Source organism: Urocitellus parryii, chromosome 1, assembly GCF_045843805.1.
Source record: "Urocitellus parryii isolate mUroPar1 chromosome 1, mUroPar1.hap1, whole genome shotgun sequence".
Taxonomy (NCBI): Eukaryota; Metazoa; Chordata; class Mammalia; order Rodentia; family Sciuridae; genus Urocitellus; species Urocitellus parryii.
Genome location: NC_135531.1, coordinates 92,562,906 through 92,582,716, shown reverse-complemented (window position 1 = coordinate 92,582,716; position 19,811 = coordinate 92,562,906). Strand labels below are relative to the sequence as shown.

Below are 19,811 nucleotides of genomic sequence, written 5' to 3'. Positions count from 1 at the left end.
TAAGAATTTAAACTAATCTTTGATACACATGTGGCAGTTTTTTAAAAGTTCTAGTAGAAAATTCATTAAGTATTAGAATAATTTTGAAGTAAGACAATGAGTTAAGGATTAAGTTCAAAGGACTAGGTGATATGAGAAAATATTTCAAAAATCATCTGTTGCCTGTTGGAACTTAAAAATCTACAAATGAGAATTTTTTTTTTAAACATGCTATACCTGTTGTCTTGAGTCGTTTAGTCTTTGAGTGGGACAAGAATGTGGGTAAAGGTGCTTCATAGTTTGTCTCACTAAAGTAATATACCATTATAAATGCCAATAAGTAAAAACCTTATTTTAATTAAAGTACACACATCATGCCCAGTGCAGTGGTTGGGGTACACCTGTAGTCCCAGCCCCTCAGGAGGCTGAGATGGAAGGATTGCAAGTTCAAGGACTGTCTGGGCAATTTAGCAAGACTTTGTCTCAACTTTTTTTTTTTTAAGAAAGAAAGAAAAGAACTGGGGGTGTGATGTAGCTAAGTAGTGGAGAAAGAAATTGAACCCCCTGGGTTCTACAATACTATACACACCAAAAAAAAAAAAAAAAAAAGAACACAAAATAAACTGCAATGTGTATAACCAAATTTTATTCCCTCAAAACATATTTCAAAGGTTATCCAAAGATTATCACTTAAATTGCTTAAACATATTTTTCTAGTAATAATACTGTTTTTTTTGTGGGGGAGGGTGGCACTGATACCATTAGGAAAATGTACTTATACTTTTATAAAAGGTTCACAGTTGTGGTTTTTTTTTTTTTTGAGTACTTTCTGCACATGACTGTTAAACTGAAACAGAAAATTTTGCTACACCCACTCTCTACCGGTGTCCAATTTTTAACAGGTAATATTTTAAATTAATGATTATTTTACGCTTTAGATAGACAAACAAGAACAAATTGTTTCTTACTTTGGTTGTGGAAGAATGACAGGCATTAACTCACAATTTCAGTTAAGTACAGGGATTATCCAAAACATGCTTGGTATTTAAAGTATTTGTAGTTATGAAAATCTGAAAAATTATAATTTATAACTAAAAGATTGGTCTTAAGATTCCAATTTAATATGTGTAATTAAATAATTGATTTGTAATTTTGAGTTGAAAAGGTGTGAATAATACAATATTTAATAGAATGCATCATTATATAATGAATTTATTAAATTTATAAGAATTACACAATCCCTTAAGAATGTCCAAAACTCATGTAAGGAAGAAATAAATAATTCAACAAAAACTACAAAGCAATTGTCATTATTATTATTATTACTATTAGTTTTTTGGTTTTGATTTATATATAGCAGTGGAATACATTACAATTCTTATTACATATACAGAGCACAATTTTTCATATCTCTGGTTGCATACATAGTATATTCACACCAATTCGTATCTTCATACATGTACTTTGGATAATAATGATCATCACATTCAACCATCATTAAACCCAGGGCGCTTAACCACTGAACTACATCCTTAGTCCTTTTTATTTTTTATTTGAGACAGGATCTCACTAAGTTGCACAGGGCCTGGCTAAATTGCTGAGGCTGGCCTCGAACTTGCAATCCTCCTGCCTCAGACTTCCAAGCTGCTGGAATTACAGCCGTGAGCCACAACACCCAGAACAAAGCAACTATTCATCCTAGGGGTTCTGGGGAAGTTGTTCAGGAAAGGAAATATAATTAAAATTTATAACATAAATATTGACTAATGACTAAAAATAGTCATGGTATAACTATATTGAGAGACTAAAATGAGTAGAATGTGTGTGTAGAGGAGTAGCATATGAGAGCTACATGAAAAATTGCCTTCCAGATGGCCTTCCAGATCCATAAACTGTAAAATGAAGTAATAGCAGTGCAAGGATGCTATTTGGAAACACGTATACAAGAAACAACTAAAAGAGCAAAGAGTACCTGTTTCTGGAGGGTAGACCTTTGTAAACGTTTGTTATCACTTTGAAAAATACTAAATACAAAAAAGGTAGGGCTGGGTATGTAGGTCAGAGGAAGAATGCTTCCTAGCATATTTGAGGCCTTGGGTTCAATCACCAGTAATTAAAAAAATTTCTACAATTTTCATAGGACAGACAAAGAGAGGTGGTGGTGCCAGTGGTTTGGGGCTTTCACATTTTCAACATAAAGTGTAGATGGAGCATTAGCCTCAGCTGCTTTGGAGAATAAGGCCACAGGATCTTTGTCAGGTGTCATCAGATGTAGCATCTACAGAGCAAAACTACCTTTTTTTTTAGTGTGTGGGCAGACACAAAAGATATCACTGAAGTAAGAGTGAGGAAGGAGAAAAGTGTCAGAGATATTTCCTAAGGATCCCACAAAGTTTGGGGGGTAAGTTTGAGGACATCTGGCCAGAACCAGAAAAACTGACTGACTATTGGAAAAGCAACAAAATGATATTTTACCCTGTATGCACTATAATTAAGCATTTCATATACTAAAGCCAGGAAAAAAATGAAAATATTTTGCATCCTAAGGTAAGCAAACAACAAACCCCAAAACCCAAATAGGTCACTCCCCTTTTTCTAAACACTGCTATATCCAAAAGTCTACTTCTGAAACTATTGTTATCACCTTACCTGCCAGACCCCAGCCTATATTACTTGGAAAATATACATATTTTTACAATTTTAAAAGATGCAATGGTTATCTGCTAAAAAAAAGTTACTATATAATTTTATACTTACTCAGTATTAGATTGGAGGCCAAAATCAGACAGGTCTTCATTTTCAGCAGTATATTTGTCATAACATTCAGTAATCAAAGACTGAAAGGATGAATAGACCTTGCATGTGTTATTGCGGACTTTTAGTTGTCGGACTCTGGGGACTCCTAGAATTATGTTCTCATAGTAGATGCGACTGCTGTTCTTCAAATTATACAGCTTCTGGTTAGTATACCATGAGTCCCAGTACAAACCTTCCAAAAGGGGTCCTTCCATATACTTCACAAAGGAAGATAAATGGCATGGGGAAAATATTTTCACATCAACAGAATCTACCTTCATAACATTATACATAAAGAGTATGAAAATTATTGAACAACATTAATAGTAATGATAATGATGCTTCTGTTGGTTAACACTTATTGAGTACTCACTATGTACTAGGCATTGCTCTAAGCACCTTATAATTTAATCCCATCATCCTTCTCTCCTTCCATATTAAAAACTGTCCATCATCTTGGCTCAGGGGTGCACAACTGTAATCCCAGCAGTTTGGGAGGTTGAGGGAGGAGGATCACAAATTCAAGGCCAGCCTCAGCAATTTAGCAAGTTCCTAAGCAACTTAGTGAGATCCTGTCTCAAAATAAAAAATAAAAAGGTCTGAGGATGTAGCTCAGTAGTAAAGCACCCCTTGGTTTAATCCCTAATGCCATTAAAAGAAAAAAAAAAAACTGTCTTCCTATACATGAGTATCAGAGCTGGTCATAGTCACACATCATGACTTTACCCCAAAGTTGTCTGTGTTCTCCCACCATTTTCCTCCCTAATTCTGGCCATGATGATTAATCTGGCTCTGTCCCTGTCTCCTCATTCTAAGGGATTCCAAGCCCAGAGTTCATTTTTTTTTCTTCTCTTTCTTTTTTTCTTGTGCACACACATGCCCCAGAGTAAAGCACTCATGGGTGCTTCACCACCATCCCCCCACTTTTAAAAAATTTTGAGACAAGGTCTAAGTTGTTTAGGGCCTCACTAAATCGCAGAGGTTGGCCTTGAATTTGGGATTTTTCTGTCTCAGCCTCCCAAACCACTGGGATTATAGGCATGTGCCACTCTACCTGGTTCAGGGTTCATTTTAAATTTCCTCCCTTTGTCTTCTTTGCCATTGACCACATACAGGTTTCAAGATAGCACAGCAAAAACAAGGCAGGATGAGCTCCACTAATTCTCCTATTGTTCTTTCTTCGTATTTCATCTGGTCAAAACCAATGATCTATTATTTAGACTTTATCTCACACTCTCACTCTCAGGAAATGACCTTGGCTTCTTGATAAGTTTCAAATTCATAGTATGGCATTCATGATGTGAACTCTGTCCAATTCTTAATTGGTTTTTCCATTTCCATATGCCCACAATGCCAAACAGCTGCACAGGGAGGATTACTTGTAGCACATATTTGTTCCTTTTTCCTAGAATGCTCTTCTTTTTATTCATCTAGAATGCTCTTCTTTTTTATTCAATACAGAAGATTGAACCTGAGTCTCCTCACATATACTAGGCTAGTACTTAACCTCTGAGCTACACCCCTAGACTTTTTTTTTTTTTTTAAGTAAGGTCTTGATGTTACCTAGGCTTGCCTTGGACTTTCAATCCCCAGTCTCAGCCTGCTGAGTAGCTGGGATTACAGGTGTGCAACACCACACCCAGCCCTTTATTTAACCTTTAAAACTCAATAGCACTGTTATCACTTCTGGGAAGTTTTCCCTAATTGCTTGGTCTGCATAAATGTCTGTGACATGGGGTACCTGAAATTGCTGTTCCCTTAATTGTTTTTTATTTGTAAGATGAGCATCTTGCTTTGTTTAGTGGGAAAAATAAGTCTATTCCAATGCTGAAGGAATGATTCTCTTTTGTAATTACAAACAATATAAATTAAATATCTACATAATTATTTGTTGACATTATTGTAACATATGGGGGGATACACAAATAGGGGAATGCACCAGTTGCATATCAAAATCATGTATATTGCACTTTCTGGGCAATTTAAGAATTTTTTAAAAATATTTTTTAAATTGTTGATGGACCTTTATTTTATTTATTGATTTATTTATATGTGGTGCTGAGAATTGAATGCAGTGTCTCACACATGCTAGGCAAGTGTTCTACTACTGAGTCACAACTCCAGCCCCAATTTAAGAATTCTTAAGAAGAGCAACTGTCATTCATGAGAATTATATACACAATTATAGATTAACTTTAGATCCTAATCCTCACATAAAAAATTGTCTTGTACCTTCCAACTAGGTGCGGTGGTACACGACTGTAATCCCAGAAATTTTGGAGACCAAAGCAAGAGGATCTCAAGTTTGAGGCCAGCCTCAGCAAAACCTCAATAACTTAAGACACTGTCTCAAAATGTCTCAAAATAATAAATAAAAAGGGTTAGGCATGTGGCACAGTGGTTAAGTGACCCTGGGTTCAATTCCGTTATAAAAAAAAATATATATATCTTGGGCTGTGGTTGTGGCTCAGGGGTAGAGTGCTTGTCTCCCACATGTGAGGCAATGGGTTCCATCCTCAGCACCAAATAAAATAAATAAATAAAATAAAGGTATTGTGTCCATCTACAACTAAAAAAATATTTTTAAAAAGTCTCATATTTTCCAAATGAAATGGGACTGTCTGCAAAAACATCAAAGTTTTAAAGTTATGAGAACAGTGTCAGTGCAAATAATCAGTTCTCAATACAATAAAAACTAAATATTAATTTGATTTTAATAATAATGGTAATCATTTTTATTCATTCATTCAATGAATGTTTCCCTAATGTTTACTATGTGTACCAAGGTTTTATGGAATACCTAAAACTACTTAATCCACAGTCACATGACACCTTACCTTCCAAAAATCAGTTGTGCTTCGAATAGACTTAAAGTTGGTTCTTTCATCTCCAGATACAGAAGTGTCCAAAAATAGAGATGACATAACCTTGTTTAAGTAATACATGTGTGGGTTTACCATCCCAAAAGTCACTAAAGAGAAGAATTTTTTATTTAAAAATTTATGCTTAAAAATTTAGTTTAATGTAAGAATTTAAAATGTTAACAATTTGTTCCCAATTTTCTTTTGAAAAATTGACTTTTGTCTAATTATAAAAGTATTAATTTTAAAAAATCTAAAATAGAAATATTCAAGGCAGAAAGAAGTTTCTTATAATCCCACTACTAGAGTTAAGTTGGACCTAGATTCACTGGGTTTCATGCATATACACTTGAACAGGAAATAAGTTTATCTCTATAAAAATGAGATCAAAGCAGGGGCTGGGGTTATAACTCAGCGGTAGAGCACTTGCCTTGCACATGTGAGGCACTGGGTTTGATCCTCAGCACCACATAAAATTAAATAAAATATTGTTTCCATCTTTTAAAAAAAAATGAGGTCAAAGCATATCCACTATTCTGCAAGTTGGCTTTTTCCCCATGTTGAGAATAGGCAGGAAGTATGGTAAGCAGTCAAGGCTAAGGACTTTGAACCAGTCTGGTAAGGATTTGGTTCCTATCGTAGATATAATATTTCCTACTTCCTAGTTTTGATGTGAGAGATTAAATGGTGCTAGAACATTTAAAAAACCATCCTTTGTCACATAGTATGAGTTTTAAAATATATTACCTAGTATTCTTTCTATCTTGGGGGTTGGTGAGTTTTAGAGTAGAATATAGACTAAATATGTCTTTGTGGTTTTTGTTTGTTTGTTTGTTTTGTTTTGTTTTTGCCAGAAGCTCTTCATTTTGTTCGGGGTGTTTGTTTTGTGGTGCTAGAGGTAGAGTCCAGGACCTTGTGTATGCCAGGCAAGCACATTCCTAGTCCCAGAAACCCTTAATTTTTAAAAATCATGTATCTTCAACATCATTTCATGGCACACATAAACCTAAAACAGCCTAACAGTTGCATTTATTTCACAATGTTAAATCCACTTGTTGGAAGAGATTCAGTTTGTTTTCAATTTTTATTTATTATAAGAAAAATACTAAAAATATCATTTAGTGGGTTGTGGGAGGCCAAACTAGACCGTGTCTGTCTCCCCTTCGGATTGGTGTGGCATCATTATAGGTCACTCTGGGTTGCCTAGGGAACCCAGACAATAGCCCAATCTTTAGGGTGCTAGCGACTGTGTCTTTGTGCATGGGCATGTCTTCCCACATCTCCATGGGTGGAGCTATGCTCACCTGTTCCTTTGTAATATTACCCCTTACCCTGTTTGGGATATAATGTTCCATGGAAGTGCCCTTTGTGTGTTCCCTTCCCTTACTCTGCCCTTGGGTGTGGCCTACCTAGATGTCAGTCAACCTGCTGACAGCAGACATCATGAAGCTAGGCTCAGCCCCCTTAAACCTGACCTCTTGCCTCATTTGAATAGGTTCTCCTCAATAAAAGGGGTCTGCACGTTTTCTCTCTCTCTCTCTTTCTGCGGACCCTTAAGGTTAGAGGAGCCGTCACAGCAACCCCAAAGAAAAAGGTATTTCTGTCTCTTGTGTGGTTATTTCGCATGGTCCAGTTATTTCAGTTCCCCTGGAGTGACCCTTAAGTGTTTATGTCGCCAAGAACACAACAGTGGGCCAGATATGGTTGTAATCTCACTGATTTAGGAAGCTGAGACAGGAGGATAGAAAGTTTGAGGCCACTGTGGGCAACTTAGTGAGACCCTGTCCCAAAACAAAAATTTAAAAGGCTGGGAATATGTGGGTGTGTGTATACAAATTCTTAGTGGAATTATATTTTTTCCATTTTTCTAAATGTTCTGTAATAAGCATGTATTGTTTTTTTTGCAACGAAGCTTTTTTTGGGGGGCGGGTACCAGGGGTTGAATTCAGGGGCACTCGACCACTAAGCCACGTTCCTAGTCCTATTTTTTGTACTTTTATTTAGAGACAGAGTCCCACTGAGTTGTCTAGTGCCTCGATTTTTGCTGAGGCTGGCTTTGAACTCAGGATCCTCCTGTCTTAGCCTCCCCAGCTGCTGAGATTACAGGCCTGCGCCACTGCACCCGGCTGCAACTAAGCTTTTATAAACTTGTCTACCTTCATTTATAAAGTTGATTACAGTTGTCTTTAATTAAGTTCTGACCCAGACTTTCCCCTGCAACACCAATCAATTAATTAGTATACTACTCACAGTATGCGGCACATAACAACATGAGATAAATCCTGTGAGGTTACAGCTACTAATGTTGGGTGTCCTAAAGACAAAATGCTAGGCTCTTATTAAGTCAATGCCATTGGCTCACAAATAGGGGGATGCAGATTGAGAAGTCTTCCCAGTCCTCCTCAAAGATTTGCATTGATTCAGCACAAGCATATTTTACTGTTGATTATGCAACAAGTCACTAAAAAGAACAAAGTTAATGGCAGACACCAAGACAAAGTTCTGTGGTTGGTCTTATTTGTACTTCATGAAACTGAACTAATGCACCTATATGGCTATAAAAGAAATCAAATTATAATTGCCAACCCAAGGCATTATGTTCAAAATAGATCTGCCAAATGAAGGGGATAATTATATTCAACCAATATTGACTATGGAAACATATTATGAAATTTGTTACCTTAAAAAAAAAGTAACAAAGTTTTGCCCCTTAAAAACTAGAAATACTATCAATAATAGGATAATAATGTCTAAAATGAGTCACTTGTTTTTGAGAAGTTTTGCAACAGCCTATGATTTTATAGTCATTTATTTTTTATCTCCACTTTTTTAAATATTTATTTTTTAGTTGCAGTTGGACACAATACCTTTATTTTACTTATTAATTTTTAGGTGGTGCTGAGGATCGAATCCAGGGCCTCACACATGCTAGACGACTGCTCTACTACTGAGCCACAACCCCAGCCCCTTATCTCCACATTTTAACTTCTAGTTCAATCAGTATCTTTGTCTACATCTGTGTACTTACATATACATAGATTTATTAAAAAAATAAAGTAGAGTAACAACTCCTGAAGTGTCGTTCTAATTTCTACTTCCTTTCTGTAATGTAGCTTAGGCTTCGAAGTCCCTGTGAGATACAAAACAAATTTATTATGTCATTTATAGAAAATATATAGGTAACAACGATGGAAAAACACAACTATTTTTAGTTGTTGCACTGTGTGAAGGAAAGCTGCAATGGTTTCAGGTTATTTTTAAATTCTCACTTTAATGGGGCAGGGATAATTATGGAATTTTCCTATTGGGGTAAATGGGTAGTCATTTTATAGGTTATAGGTAGTCATTTTTATAGGTTTTATATCACGGTTGTTTACTCATAGTCCTGTCTTAAAAAAGTAAAACAAAACAAATCAAAACACACAACTCCCTGTTCAGACCCTAGTCGCTTTCTCCACCCATCAATACTGACTCTTGCAGAGGAAGGCTTCCGCAGGGAGTGGGAAGGGGGCGTCGGGCTGAAGTTCTGTAAGGCCACGGATCCCTGGAGCAACCCAGCACTTCGGAGACCTGCCTAGTGACGGTCATCGTACAGCAGCAGAAGGGCCCAGTTAGAGCCTCGCAATGGGGCGAGTGCGGGGTCTTTTCAGGAATTCATTTTCCATCTGTGAAATGGTTCTTTGACTCTCCGCTTCTCTAAGGGAGGGTGTGAGGGCTAAAAGTGCTTCGGTCATATCTCAGATCTGGAGCTAAAGAGGGCCTTTCCGGGCATTTAAAGTTGCCACACAGGCCTTAGACACATCCCTCACCTCCTCGGTGCCACCGGGACGCCTCAGGCATGGCGGACCCCGCTTACATTGCCAGTTCGTGGGACCCGGGTTTGTCGCGCCTGCGCTATAGTTCGGCGGGGTGCACTACCTAGTTCAAGCGCCTGCGCGAGCCCCCAGGGACCAAGTTTCTGGACAAATTGCAAGTGCGCATGCGCAACCACGACCTGAGGCAGCTCTTCTTCCGACTGGGGTTGAGGATTATTTCTGTCTTCTGCTGCAGAAGGTTATTTTGTAGCTCACTTCTCTGGACGCAGAAAGGAAATCAATTTTACCCCCATAAACAATAACAAAAATGGCAAAAAAAGATTATGGTTGATTTCTTCCCTTGTGGTAGCTTCAGTTTGTCTTGTTCTTCCTGGATTTATTAGAAAATGAAATCAATAAAACCACAAAAACAAACCATCCCATCTAGATATTCTAAATGTACTCACAATTAACTTTAAATATATAGAGTTTATGTAACTCATATTTTTGACGTACAAAGACATAAACTATTAATATTAACTTGCTGGCATGAGTCAGGAGGTCATAGGAGCAGGTAAGACCTCAGCCAAAAGTTGTCTTTTCATGTTTTCCAGTAATATTGTTTTTTCTTTTTGTAATGAAAATAGATTTTTATTCTGGTTACAAAAATATGAAAAAGTAATACATATTCATTATTTTTAAAAGATTAAACAATAGGAAAACGAATATAGAAAAATGTTAAAACCATCTGTTGTCTCTTTCTTTACCAAGGAACCTACTTGTCCAAACTTTTTCTTTGCCTATACTCTCACATTTTACAAAAGCAGGTTCACTTTATACATGTTTTATAACCTTCGTTTAAAAACTTAATATGTCATAGATATTTTCCTTTATAGGATGAAAAGGAAAGTTATTAATATACATGTATATAGATGATTTGCTTTGTTTAAATATCCTATATGTTTGTAAGCAGATACAAATATAAATACTTATCTATATGCAGATTTCTGATTTTATTTGTGCAGAAAATGATCTGGTAGATTACAAACCAAAATTTTAATAGCAGGGAATGAAATGGAAGGTAGGTTGGGAGGTGAGGTATGTGTAAAGGAAATTTAAAATTTTTTACTTTATTCTGTATATATATGCATTATCTTCAAAATGTATGTGCTGCTTTAGAAATTAATAGATGTACATAATAGATACTGTTTTCTACCAATTAGTATTATTTATGTGATTTTGTTTGTTTGTTTATTTTTTTGTACTGGGGATCAAACCTGGGGCTTTCTGCATGCCAGGCAAGTGCAGTACCACTGAGCTACATGCCAGTCCATATGTGATCATTTAAAATTATTCTATGTGGGGCTGAGGATATGGTTCAGGTAGTAGCGCGCTTTCCTGGCAAGTGGGAAGCACTGGGTTCGATCCTCAGCACCACATAAAAATAAAATAAAGATAAATAAATAAATAAAGTTATTCTATGTGATCTTATTGCATAACTATATTATAGCATTTAATCAATTGTCTATTTACTGGCTTTTAGGCTGTTTCCAACTTTTGGTATTATGTAAAATGGGGTATGTTTGCATGTTTTCTGTAGTGTCTTTTCAGCTCTAGTGCTAGGGCTTGAGCCACATCCCCAGCCCTTGAATCTCCTGTCTCAACAGAGTAGCTAGGATTATAGGCCTGTGACATCATGCTTTGGTTCTGGGGTTATTTTGGGGTGATCAGTACTCTGCTACTATGGCTTCCTTTCCTCAAAATTACTAATGTGAGATGGTATACCAGAATTGTTTTTTTTTTTTTTTTTTGGTGGTGCTGGGGATTGAACCTGGGGTCCTGAGCATGGGAGGCAAGCACTCTACTAACTGAGCTATATCCCCAGCCCTGGTATGCCAGAATCTTAATGTTAACAGATGTTACGTCTGTGGTATAAGAAACAATCACTACTAACATACTTTGCACTAAAATAAAACACAATGTGTCTTTTTATATAATTTTAAGTTTTTCCCTATGCAATAAAAAGACACCGTTATCATTAGATGTTTGGTAAGAGCAATGATAAGCTCTCTTTCCTACTTCTTATGGGTCTGATCATTTCACAGTTAACACTTCAAAGGAAGTCCTGTAAGACTGAAAGATGAAAGATGAACTGTGGATTTTTTCTCCACTGTTTTTTTCCACTGTTAGTATTTATGAATTTATTATGTAATATAGCAAAATGACAACTCAACCAGGAAGACTTTACTGTCCTAACTACTAAGGGATTGGGAAAAAGGGGGAAAAAAGTTGATGGAGTTCAAAATGATATCAGATAATAAAAATAGAGTCAAACTGAGTTTTTAAAACTGATAATAGGTTTTTCTCAGTGATAAGAAAAATATAAACATTAGGTTAAGATATTAAATTTTCTTTCAAACTCTCAATGATATGTATCAAATGTTGCTATGGTTATTATCTACTGTGAGATATGTAAAGCTTGGATCTCATCTCTCTTGATTCCTGGTGCATCTCCAGAGCCTTGCAAATAGTAGCTACTCAGTAAATAGCTATTAAATGAATGGATAAAAATTAAACACTCATGACTTATTAGCCTTCTGAAAATATTGTAAAATATTTTACAAAGTAAATCTAAACCATTAGGTTCAATATTAATAAGAAAGAACTTCAAGGGTGGAGGAGTACATTCTAGTATCTGCTTTATTCTTGACAAAAAGAGCATTGACTATTCCTTGGTCTCAAATTAAGCACTCTGAAAAATCTACCCATGTTCAGTTGTCCTCTGTTGAAAGGTCATATCCTGGACTGTCTACACCAGGTAATTATTGGTATGCTTTTACTAGTAACCTAAAAAAATGGTTTAATTCTTCACTTTTCTCTGTCAGTATAGATGCAATATAAGGCAAATTAAATCATACTATATAAACTGATGGTGGTCTTTAGTCTAAAGTGACTTAAAAAATATTCCTGGGGCTGGAGATGTGGCTCAGCGGTAGCGCGCTCGCCTGGCATGCGTGCGGCCCGGGTTCGATCCTCAGCACCACATACCAACAAAGTTGTTGTGTCCGCCGAGAACTAAAAAAAAAAAAAAAAAAATTCCTGAATTAATACACATTGAAAAATGATTTACTTATGATTTATTTTAAAAACACTACTCAGATGATTTATTTTAAAGATATTCTGAAATTGAGCCATATTGGTTTCTATTTTATTTTATCAAGACAACTGCTTATTCACCACTTCAATTTATATCTAAGACTTTAGTGATTTATTTAGGATATTTGCATCTAGCTCAATTGATGGCGTTAATATTAAATAAAAGCTGTGAACTTGATATCAAATAATCTAAGCATATAGGTCTTCTTACACATTAAAGACACAAATTATATGTAATCACATCCTCAAAGAATCCAGAAATAGAGACCCACTCCCCCACTGATCTATTATTCTGTATTCCACAGTATTGGGTTATAAACATACCAAATATATTTGTGGTATAGACTGGGTATATTGTATTAAATATCAATTCAGTGACTATTGTGCAAATTAGAAGTTACAATTATAACTATTGATGTTTCCAATTCCAAATTATTTGTAAAAGAATTGATCATCAAAAGTATCAAATTAGCAGGACAAAGTGGTGTAAGCCTAAAAGCCCAACAATTCGGGAGGATGAGACAGGAGGATCACAAGTTCCAGCCCAGACTGAGCAATTTAGCAAGATCCTAAAAAGGGATGGGCCTGGGGACTAGGATGGTGGCTCAGTGGTAGAGCGCCTGCCTAGCATGTGCAAGGCACAGGGTTCTATTCTCAGAACTGCATATAAATAAATAAAATAAAGGTCCATTGACAACTAAAAAATATTTAAAAACAAACAAACAAACCGGAATGGGGATGTAGCTCAGTGGCAGAGTGCCCCGGGTTCAGTCTTCAGGTACAGTGCACAATACTCATGCAAACACACACACAAAAGTATTAAATTAGAGACCCACTTGTGACTTTCAGTAAATTTCACGAAGTTGGTTAAGATGATAAAAACTGCAGTTGTTGTTTAGAGACAGTATACATCATGATTTTTTTAGACTTATGAATTATCACTAGATCAGGATGTTTTTGTTTTGGTGGCAGACAGATAAAGAGTTGTTAGAAAAAAAGATGTGAAAAAAAAATCAAGTCTGTCTTGTTAAACCTTATTCCAAAACCCCAATACTAGCTAGTTATAAATCTCCCTCAGTACTTATGTTAGAGACACCATCCTGGGTAAAAAGCAAAAAATACGTACATGGTCAGGTTATTCTCACCTAACTGCACAGCAGAGCTCATCCTAGGTCAAAAGTTATTTAAGTATTCAAAAGAAGAATCACGACCTTGAGTCAACCATTGTGGTTATGGGATGATAGATGTCTAAGAGCTGGAAGAGTATGGGCCAAAATTCCTCTAAAACAGGCTGAACGTCCGAGACCAAGGAGACACTGGAAGTTTTGGAGGCTGCCAAGTGATAGAGCTGCATTAGTCAGCTTGCTGCATGTCAGAGAACACCTTGACTTTGTCCTGACATGTTTTTAAGTCAGTTCTTTGCTCATATTTGTGCAAGCCTGGATGGTCCATTTCTCTTGCCTACAGGCTAGTCCAAGGAACTAAACCATTTTGTTTCTCTCCTTTGTGCCTTGAGAAAGCCTACTGCTTTTGTCCTCAGGCACCTGCCACTCTCTGACCCATCAAAATACGCTCATCAGGGCTGGGGTTGTGGCTCAGTCATAGAGCCTAGCATGTGTGAGGCACTGGGTTCAGTTCTCAGCAATATATAAATAAATGAATAAAATAAAGGTCCATCAACATCCAAAAAATATTAAAAAAAATATGCTCTTCAGGTTCTTTAACCATACAAACTGAATAACACAAGTGAGGTGCTCAGTATACATTTTCATTTCTCTCTTTCATTACTATAGTCAAATTTATGATGAAAATGCACTCTTATTTCTCCTAAAAGAGTATTTTGATTTTCACAGATAACAAATCCATAAATCAAAGTAACTAGACAGGATGTTGAATTTTTTTTAAGAGAGAGAGAGAGAGAGAGAGAGAGAATTTTATTTTTAATATTTATTTTTTAGTTCTCAGCGGACAACATCTTTGTTGGTGTGTGGTGCTGAGGATCGAACCCGGGCCGCACGCATGCCAGGTGAGCACGCTACCAGTTGAGCCACATCCCCAGCCTAGATGTTGAATTTTTTAAAAATATTTTTTTAGTTGTTGATAGACCTTTATTTTATTTATTTATATGTGGTGCTGAGAATCGGACCCAGTGCCTCACACATGCCAGGCAAGTGCTCTACCACTGAGCCCCAGCCCCAGCCCAGGATATTGGAATTTTAGGCATCAACTCTTGTGATTGTCTACTTTATGTATATATAAATCTTTCAGATTAGCTAATGCTTTTTCAGTACTTCTTGAGGCTAAGCCCTGTACAAAGTGCTTTATATTGAGTATCTCATTTATTCCAACAACCTATAAGATAGACACTAACATTATCCTCATTTTATAGGCTGAGAAAAAGGGTGCTCATGGAAGTTGAGACTTTCCCAAGAGCATCAAGCCAGTAAGTAATGGAGCTAAGGCATCTGTTCCAGGGCCTGTGCCTTAATCCTGTGCCATGTTCTGGGTTGGTTCTTGATGTGAATGAAAGGACTGCATCAGCTGTCTGATCTTAACATGTTTATTCTTTCCAGGGACCTAAGGCTAAATATGGGTCCCCATGTTAAGGCCATTGTGGTAGGTAAAAATAACACATCTCTCCCCAGACTGTTCATATCCTAATATCCATCTATGAATATGTTATCTTATATAGCGTGTTAGTCAACTTTCCATTACTGTAACAAACACTGGAGATAAATCATCTTAAAAAGAGGTTTATTTTGGCTTAGTTTTGGAGGTTGCAGCCCATGATCAATTGGTCCCTTTGCTTTTGAGCCAGTGGTGAAGCAGCACATTGTGGTAGGGAACTGCTCACCGCATTGTGGTCAGAAGAAGACAGAATATGAGGCTGAGGTCCCACAATCCCCTTCAAGGACTTGCCCTACAGTGACCTAAAATGTCTCATGAAGCTCCACCTCTTAAAGTTTCCACCACCTCCCAATAGTACACAGCTGGGGACCACATTTTTAATATGTGGGCCTTTGGGGGATATTTTGGATCCAAACTAGCACATGGCAAAAAGGCTTTGCACATGTACTTAAGGTTACAGACCTTAAAATGGGAGAGGGGTATTATCCTGGATTATCTGAGTGGATCCAATCTAATCACAAGTTCTTAAAAAGTAGAAGTGGAAAGTAGATGTGTCAGAGATGAGAGAAGAAAAAAGAAGAGAGATTTGAAGTATGAGAGGGATTTAACCCAGTGCTACTGACTTTCAAAGTGAAAAAGTAAATGGGGATCTCAGTCTTATAACCACAAGGAACTGAATTTTGCCAACCACCCCAATGAGCAAAGAAATGGGTCTTTTCCTAAGCTGCCAGAAAGGAACAAAGGCCTACCAACATCACCTTAATTACAACCCAATGAGATTCATGTCTGCTTTCAACATAGAGAAATCTAGATGATAAATTTATGTTATTTGAAGCCACCAAGTTTGGTCTAATTTGGCATAGTTATTAAGATTCATCCTGGAATCACTGGCATCTTAATAGCAATAGAAAACTGATACAATTGGTCAGTTTCTTTATTCAAGTTAACTAAATTTTCCTGATGTCTTGTTATGAAGGGACATGCATAAAATTTCCTAACTCCTGGTTTTCTTCTTACATGGATAGAAAAGCAAAATTGCATGCCAACTTGTAGGCGATGAGGCAAATCCAGATCATTCTATGTGGTTGGAGCCTTAACCAGGGCCAGTGAACATGGTACCATCATGATATGAAATCAAAACTCCAGGGTTTGTCTAGAACTGGATTAACTAGTGTGAACATAGAGAAACAATCTGCCAATGACTTATTTTCTGCTGTTTGTTCCTGTGTGGCGCCATTAGCGAAACAAAAGGGTGAAACAAAGAACATTTTTATGCCTGGACAAAATATATAAATTTATGTGCAATAGTAATTACATATGGCATTTCATTTCAGGATAAAAATTCTTTTGCTAAACTGAAGAACATTCCTAGGGGGGGTTGGAGTCGTGCCTAGCACATGTGAGGCACTGGGTTCGATCCTCAGCACCACATAAAAATAAATAAATAAAATAAAAGTATTGTGTCCATCTACATCTAAAAAAAATTTTTTTAAGAAAGAATATTCCTAGGTTGGCTTATTCTTAATTGTGAGCAGTAATTTTCTAAAATTCAACTTCCTATTTGATAAATGAATAAAATAAACTACTTTTTTCATATTTTCAGTAGAAAATGTTTAAAAATGAAGCAAACAAAATGTAATTAAAATGTATTCAATGAAATATGGTAATTTTCACATTTTATTTCTTTTAATACTGTTTCTTAAATATATTCAGCCTCTACATTTTCCTTGCATCGTCTGGCAAGTCTTTGTCTCAGATCTTGTTTATTATTCCTTTTTTTCTTTAAACAGATGACATGGCATCTTATGCCTGTCCGGCAGAGGGAGGGGGCATGTGCCAACTGGGTTGTGTTTGAGAGGACTGTGGGTTTTCTGATGGAGAATGTTGGCTGCCTCATTGATTGCACCAATAAAAGCTAGGTTACTCTACAAAGGTGCCAGTGGGGGAGAGTAATGAAGGTATTATCCAGCCAACAAATAATACTCTACTTCTTTCTCCTAACAGAGATGAGAGAACAAAAGTCTGTTATAGGATGCAGTGGACACCTGCAATCCCAGTGACTCAGGAGGCTGAGGCAGGAGGACCACAAGTTTGAGGCCAGCCTCAGTAACTTAGTGAGGCCCTCAGCAACTTAGCAAGACTGTCTCTCAAAATTAAAAAATCAAAAGGCCTGGGGATGTAGCTTAGTGGTAAAGTGCCCCTGGTTCAATATCAGGACCTCTTCACCCCCACAAAAAAAATTGTTATGACTAATTTTACCCTAAACAAATAGTTTATACAGAACCAAAGTGACCTACTCACAGTTCTCTACCACATTCTTCTTCTCTAACTCATGGATTGTGTGGTAATAGCATTTTGCGTCATCCCAAGATGGTCTGACTTCCCTCTTAGGAACTGCCAAAGTTCCTTGCCCCTGCTCTATGGCTTCCCAGAGAGAAATCTGGTCTGTCTGGTTCTCAGGTCTAACAGTGTCTGGCACATAGGATATACTTAATAAACATGAGTGCATGAGTTGTTTGAAACCTAAAGCAGGGTTCTTATCTTCTGTGTCTCTTTTCCTCATCTATGAAAAAGTCTAAGGTTTATAGTGACGACTGCATGAGTCAAGGGTCCCACATCCCTCCAATCTGATTGCGATTTCCTAAAGCCAAGAATTACGTAATATTTCTCTATCTCAATGTTAGTGCCTAGCCGTGCTTTTTTTTTTCTTAAATTATTTAACGAATACTTTGCATCAGGCCCTCTTCTAAAAACTTTATCATTAGGCAGCGTGGTGCACACCTGTAATCTCAGCTATTTGGCAGGCTGAGGCAGGAGGGTCACATTATCAAAGCCAATCTGGGATATTTAGTAAGCAGCTGTCTCAAAATAAAAATGGGCTGGGGATGTAACTTAGTGGTAGAGCACCCCTGGTTCAAGCCCCAGTACCTAAAAAAAAAAAAAAGTACTTCACTCACTCTGCCTTACTATACTGCCTCACCTTACTAATGATTGTTGAACAATGAAAAGGAAATTTGGCATCTAAAGAGAAAATTGGAAGGGTAGAGTATTTATATAAAAGAAATCCAAATGATTATTATTTTTCCTGCTATTCCATACATAGTTGATATAGGACAAATGTTGTCACTGTATAAATGTAATGATAAAACCTAGGCTGATTTGAATACTTGAAAAGGATTTTGCTTCTTGGCTAAAAATAAATAAAACTATCAAATTGGTGAGTCACTTTAAGTACTCAAAAATAATTTCAATTTCCATATGTGACTTAAGTCCTCAGTAGTAAATTATACAAACTCACAACTGGTTAGAAGTTCAAAATTAGGTGGGTGGTACTTAGGAGTGGGGGCAGGAGGATTGCAAGTTTGAGGCCAGCCTTAGCAACTTGGCAAGATCCTGTCTCGAAATTTAAAAAATAAATAAATTAAAAGGTCTGAGGACATAACTTAGTGATACAGCATTCCTGGGTTCAGTCCCTTCCCAGTAATGAAAAAAAAGTTCAAAATTTAGTTATTTTGCTAGACAATTATATTAAGTTTGCTAGAATTGCTGTAACAAAGTACCACAAACTGTATGGCTTAAATAACAAGAATTTATTGTTTCACAGTTATGGAGGTTGGAAGTCCAAGATCATGGTGTCAGTAAAGTTGGCTGTGAGGGAAGGATCTGTTCCAGGCCACTGTGGATGACCAATCTGTGTTTTCACTTCATTTTTCCTGTGTGTGGGTCTCTCTCTGTTTCCAAATTTCCCTCTTTTTATTTTTCATAGTACTGGGGATTGAACCCAGGGATGCTGTACTTTAGAGTTATATCCCAGCCCTTTTTATGTTATTTTAAAATTTTAAGACAGGATCTCACTAAGTTGCCCAGACTGGCCTTGAACTTGTGATCCTCCTGTCTCAGCCTCTTGAGAAGCTGGGATTATAGGTGTGTGCTACCACTCTTGGCCTCCCCTTTTTTTTATAGGGACATTGATCATACTAGGTAGTAATTTTAATAAGATCACATTCTGAGAAAGTGGGCATAAGGACTCCAATATACTCTCTTCTTTGGGGGAGGGTGTACAATTGTACCCGTAATAACAGAAGACATGGGGGAGGGTAAGATTCTGGGTCTGAATTCTAGCTCTTCTTTTATTAACTGTAAGACCTTGCTGTTTCTTATTTCCTTCCTTTAAATGAAGATAAGATAGGTAGTATCTTCCTCATGCTGTTATGAGGATTAAATTAATTTGTCCAGGTAACACTTAGAATTCTTAGTGACAGAATACATGTGAAATATTCATTCTTTTTAAAAAGAGTCATCAAATATCTACCATGATCCAGGTATTGTTTGAGCTGTTTGAAATACAGAAGCAAAGAAAATAGACAAAAATATCTACCTTCATGCAGCTTTTAAACTGGTAGAGAAAGACAATAAAAAAGTGAGAACACTTAGAATATCAGCCAATGGAAGTGCTGTGGAGAAAAATCCAGCAAGATAAGATCTAGAGACTATTGGGTGTTGCAATTTGGGATTAGGGGTACAATTTGAGCAAAAAAAAAAAATATAATGGGAGGAGACAGTTAAGTAGTTTTCTGCAGAAAGTTTTCTTGTTTTA

The 19,811-nt window shown here is 36.7% G+C and overlaps 1 protein-coding gene across 1 annotated transcript in view; it reads right to left on the bottom strand.

Moving 5' to 3' along the window:
- Positions 1-9,476, bottom strand: part of Pkd2l2 (polycystin 2 like 2, transient receptor potential cation channel) — a 35,639-nt gene extending 26,163 nt beyond the window's left edge. Inside the window, exons 1-4 of the mRNA XM_026401240.2 lie at positions 9,446-9,476; positions 8,665-8,766; positions 5,613-5,746; positions 2,737-2,993 (exon numbers count right to left, since the gene is read on the bottom strand). Coding sequence (XP_026257025.1) covers positions 2,737-2,993; positions 5,613-5,746; positions 8,665-8,766; positions 9,446-9,476 — 524 coding nt within the window. The remainder of the gene's footprint in view (positions 1-2,736; positions 2,994-5,612; positions 5,747-8,664; positions 8,767-9,445) is intronic.
- Positions 9,477-19,811: the final 10,335 nt, after the last annotated feature.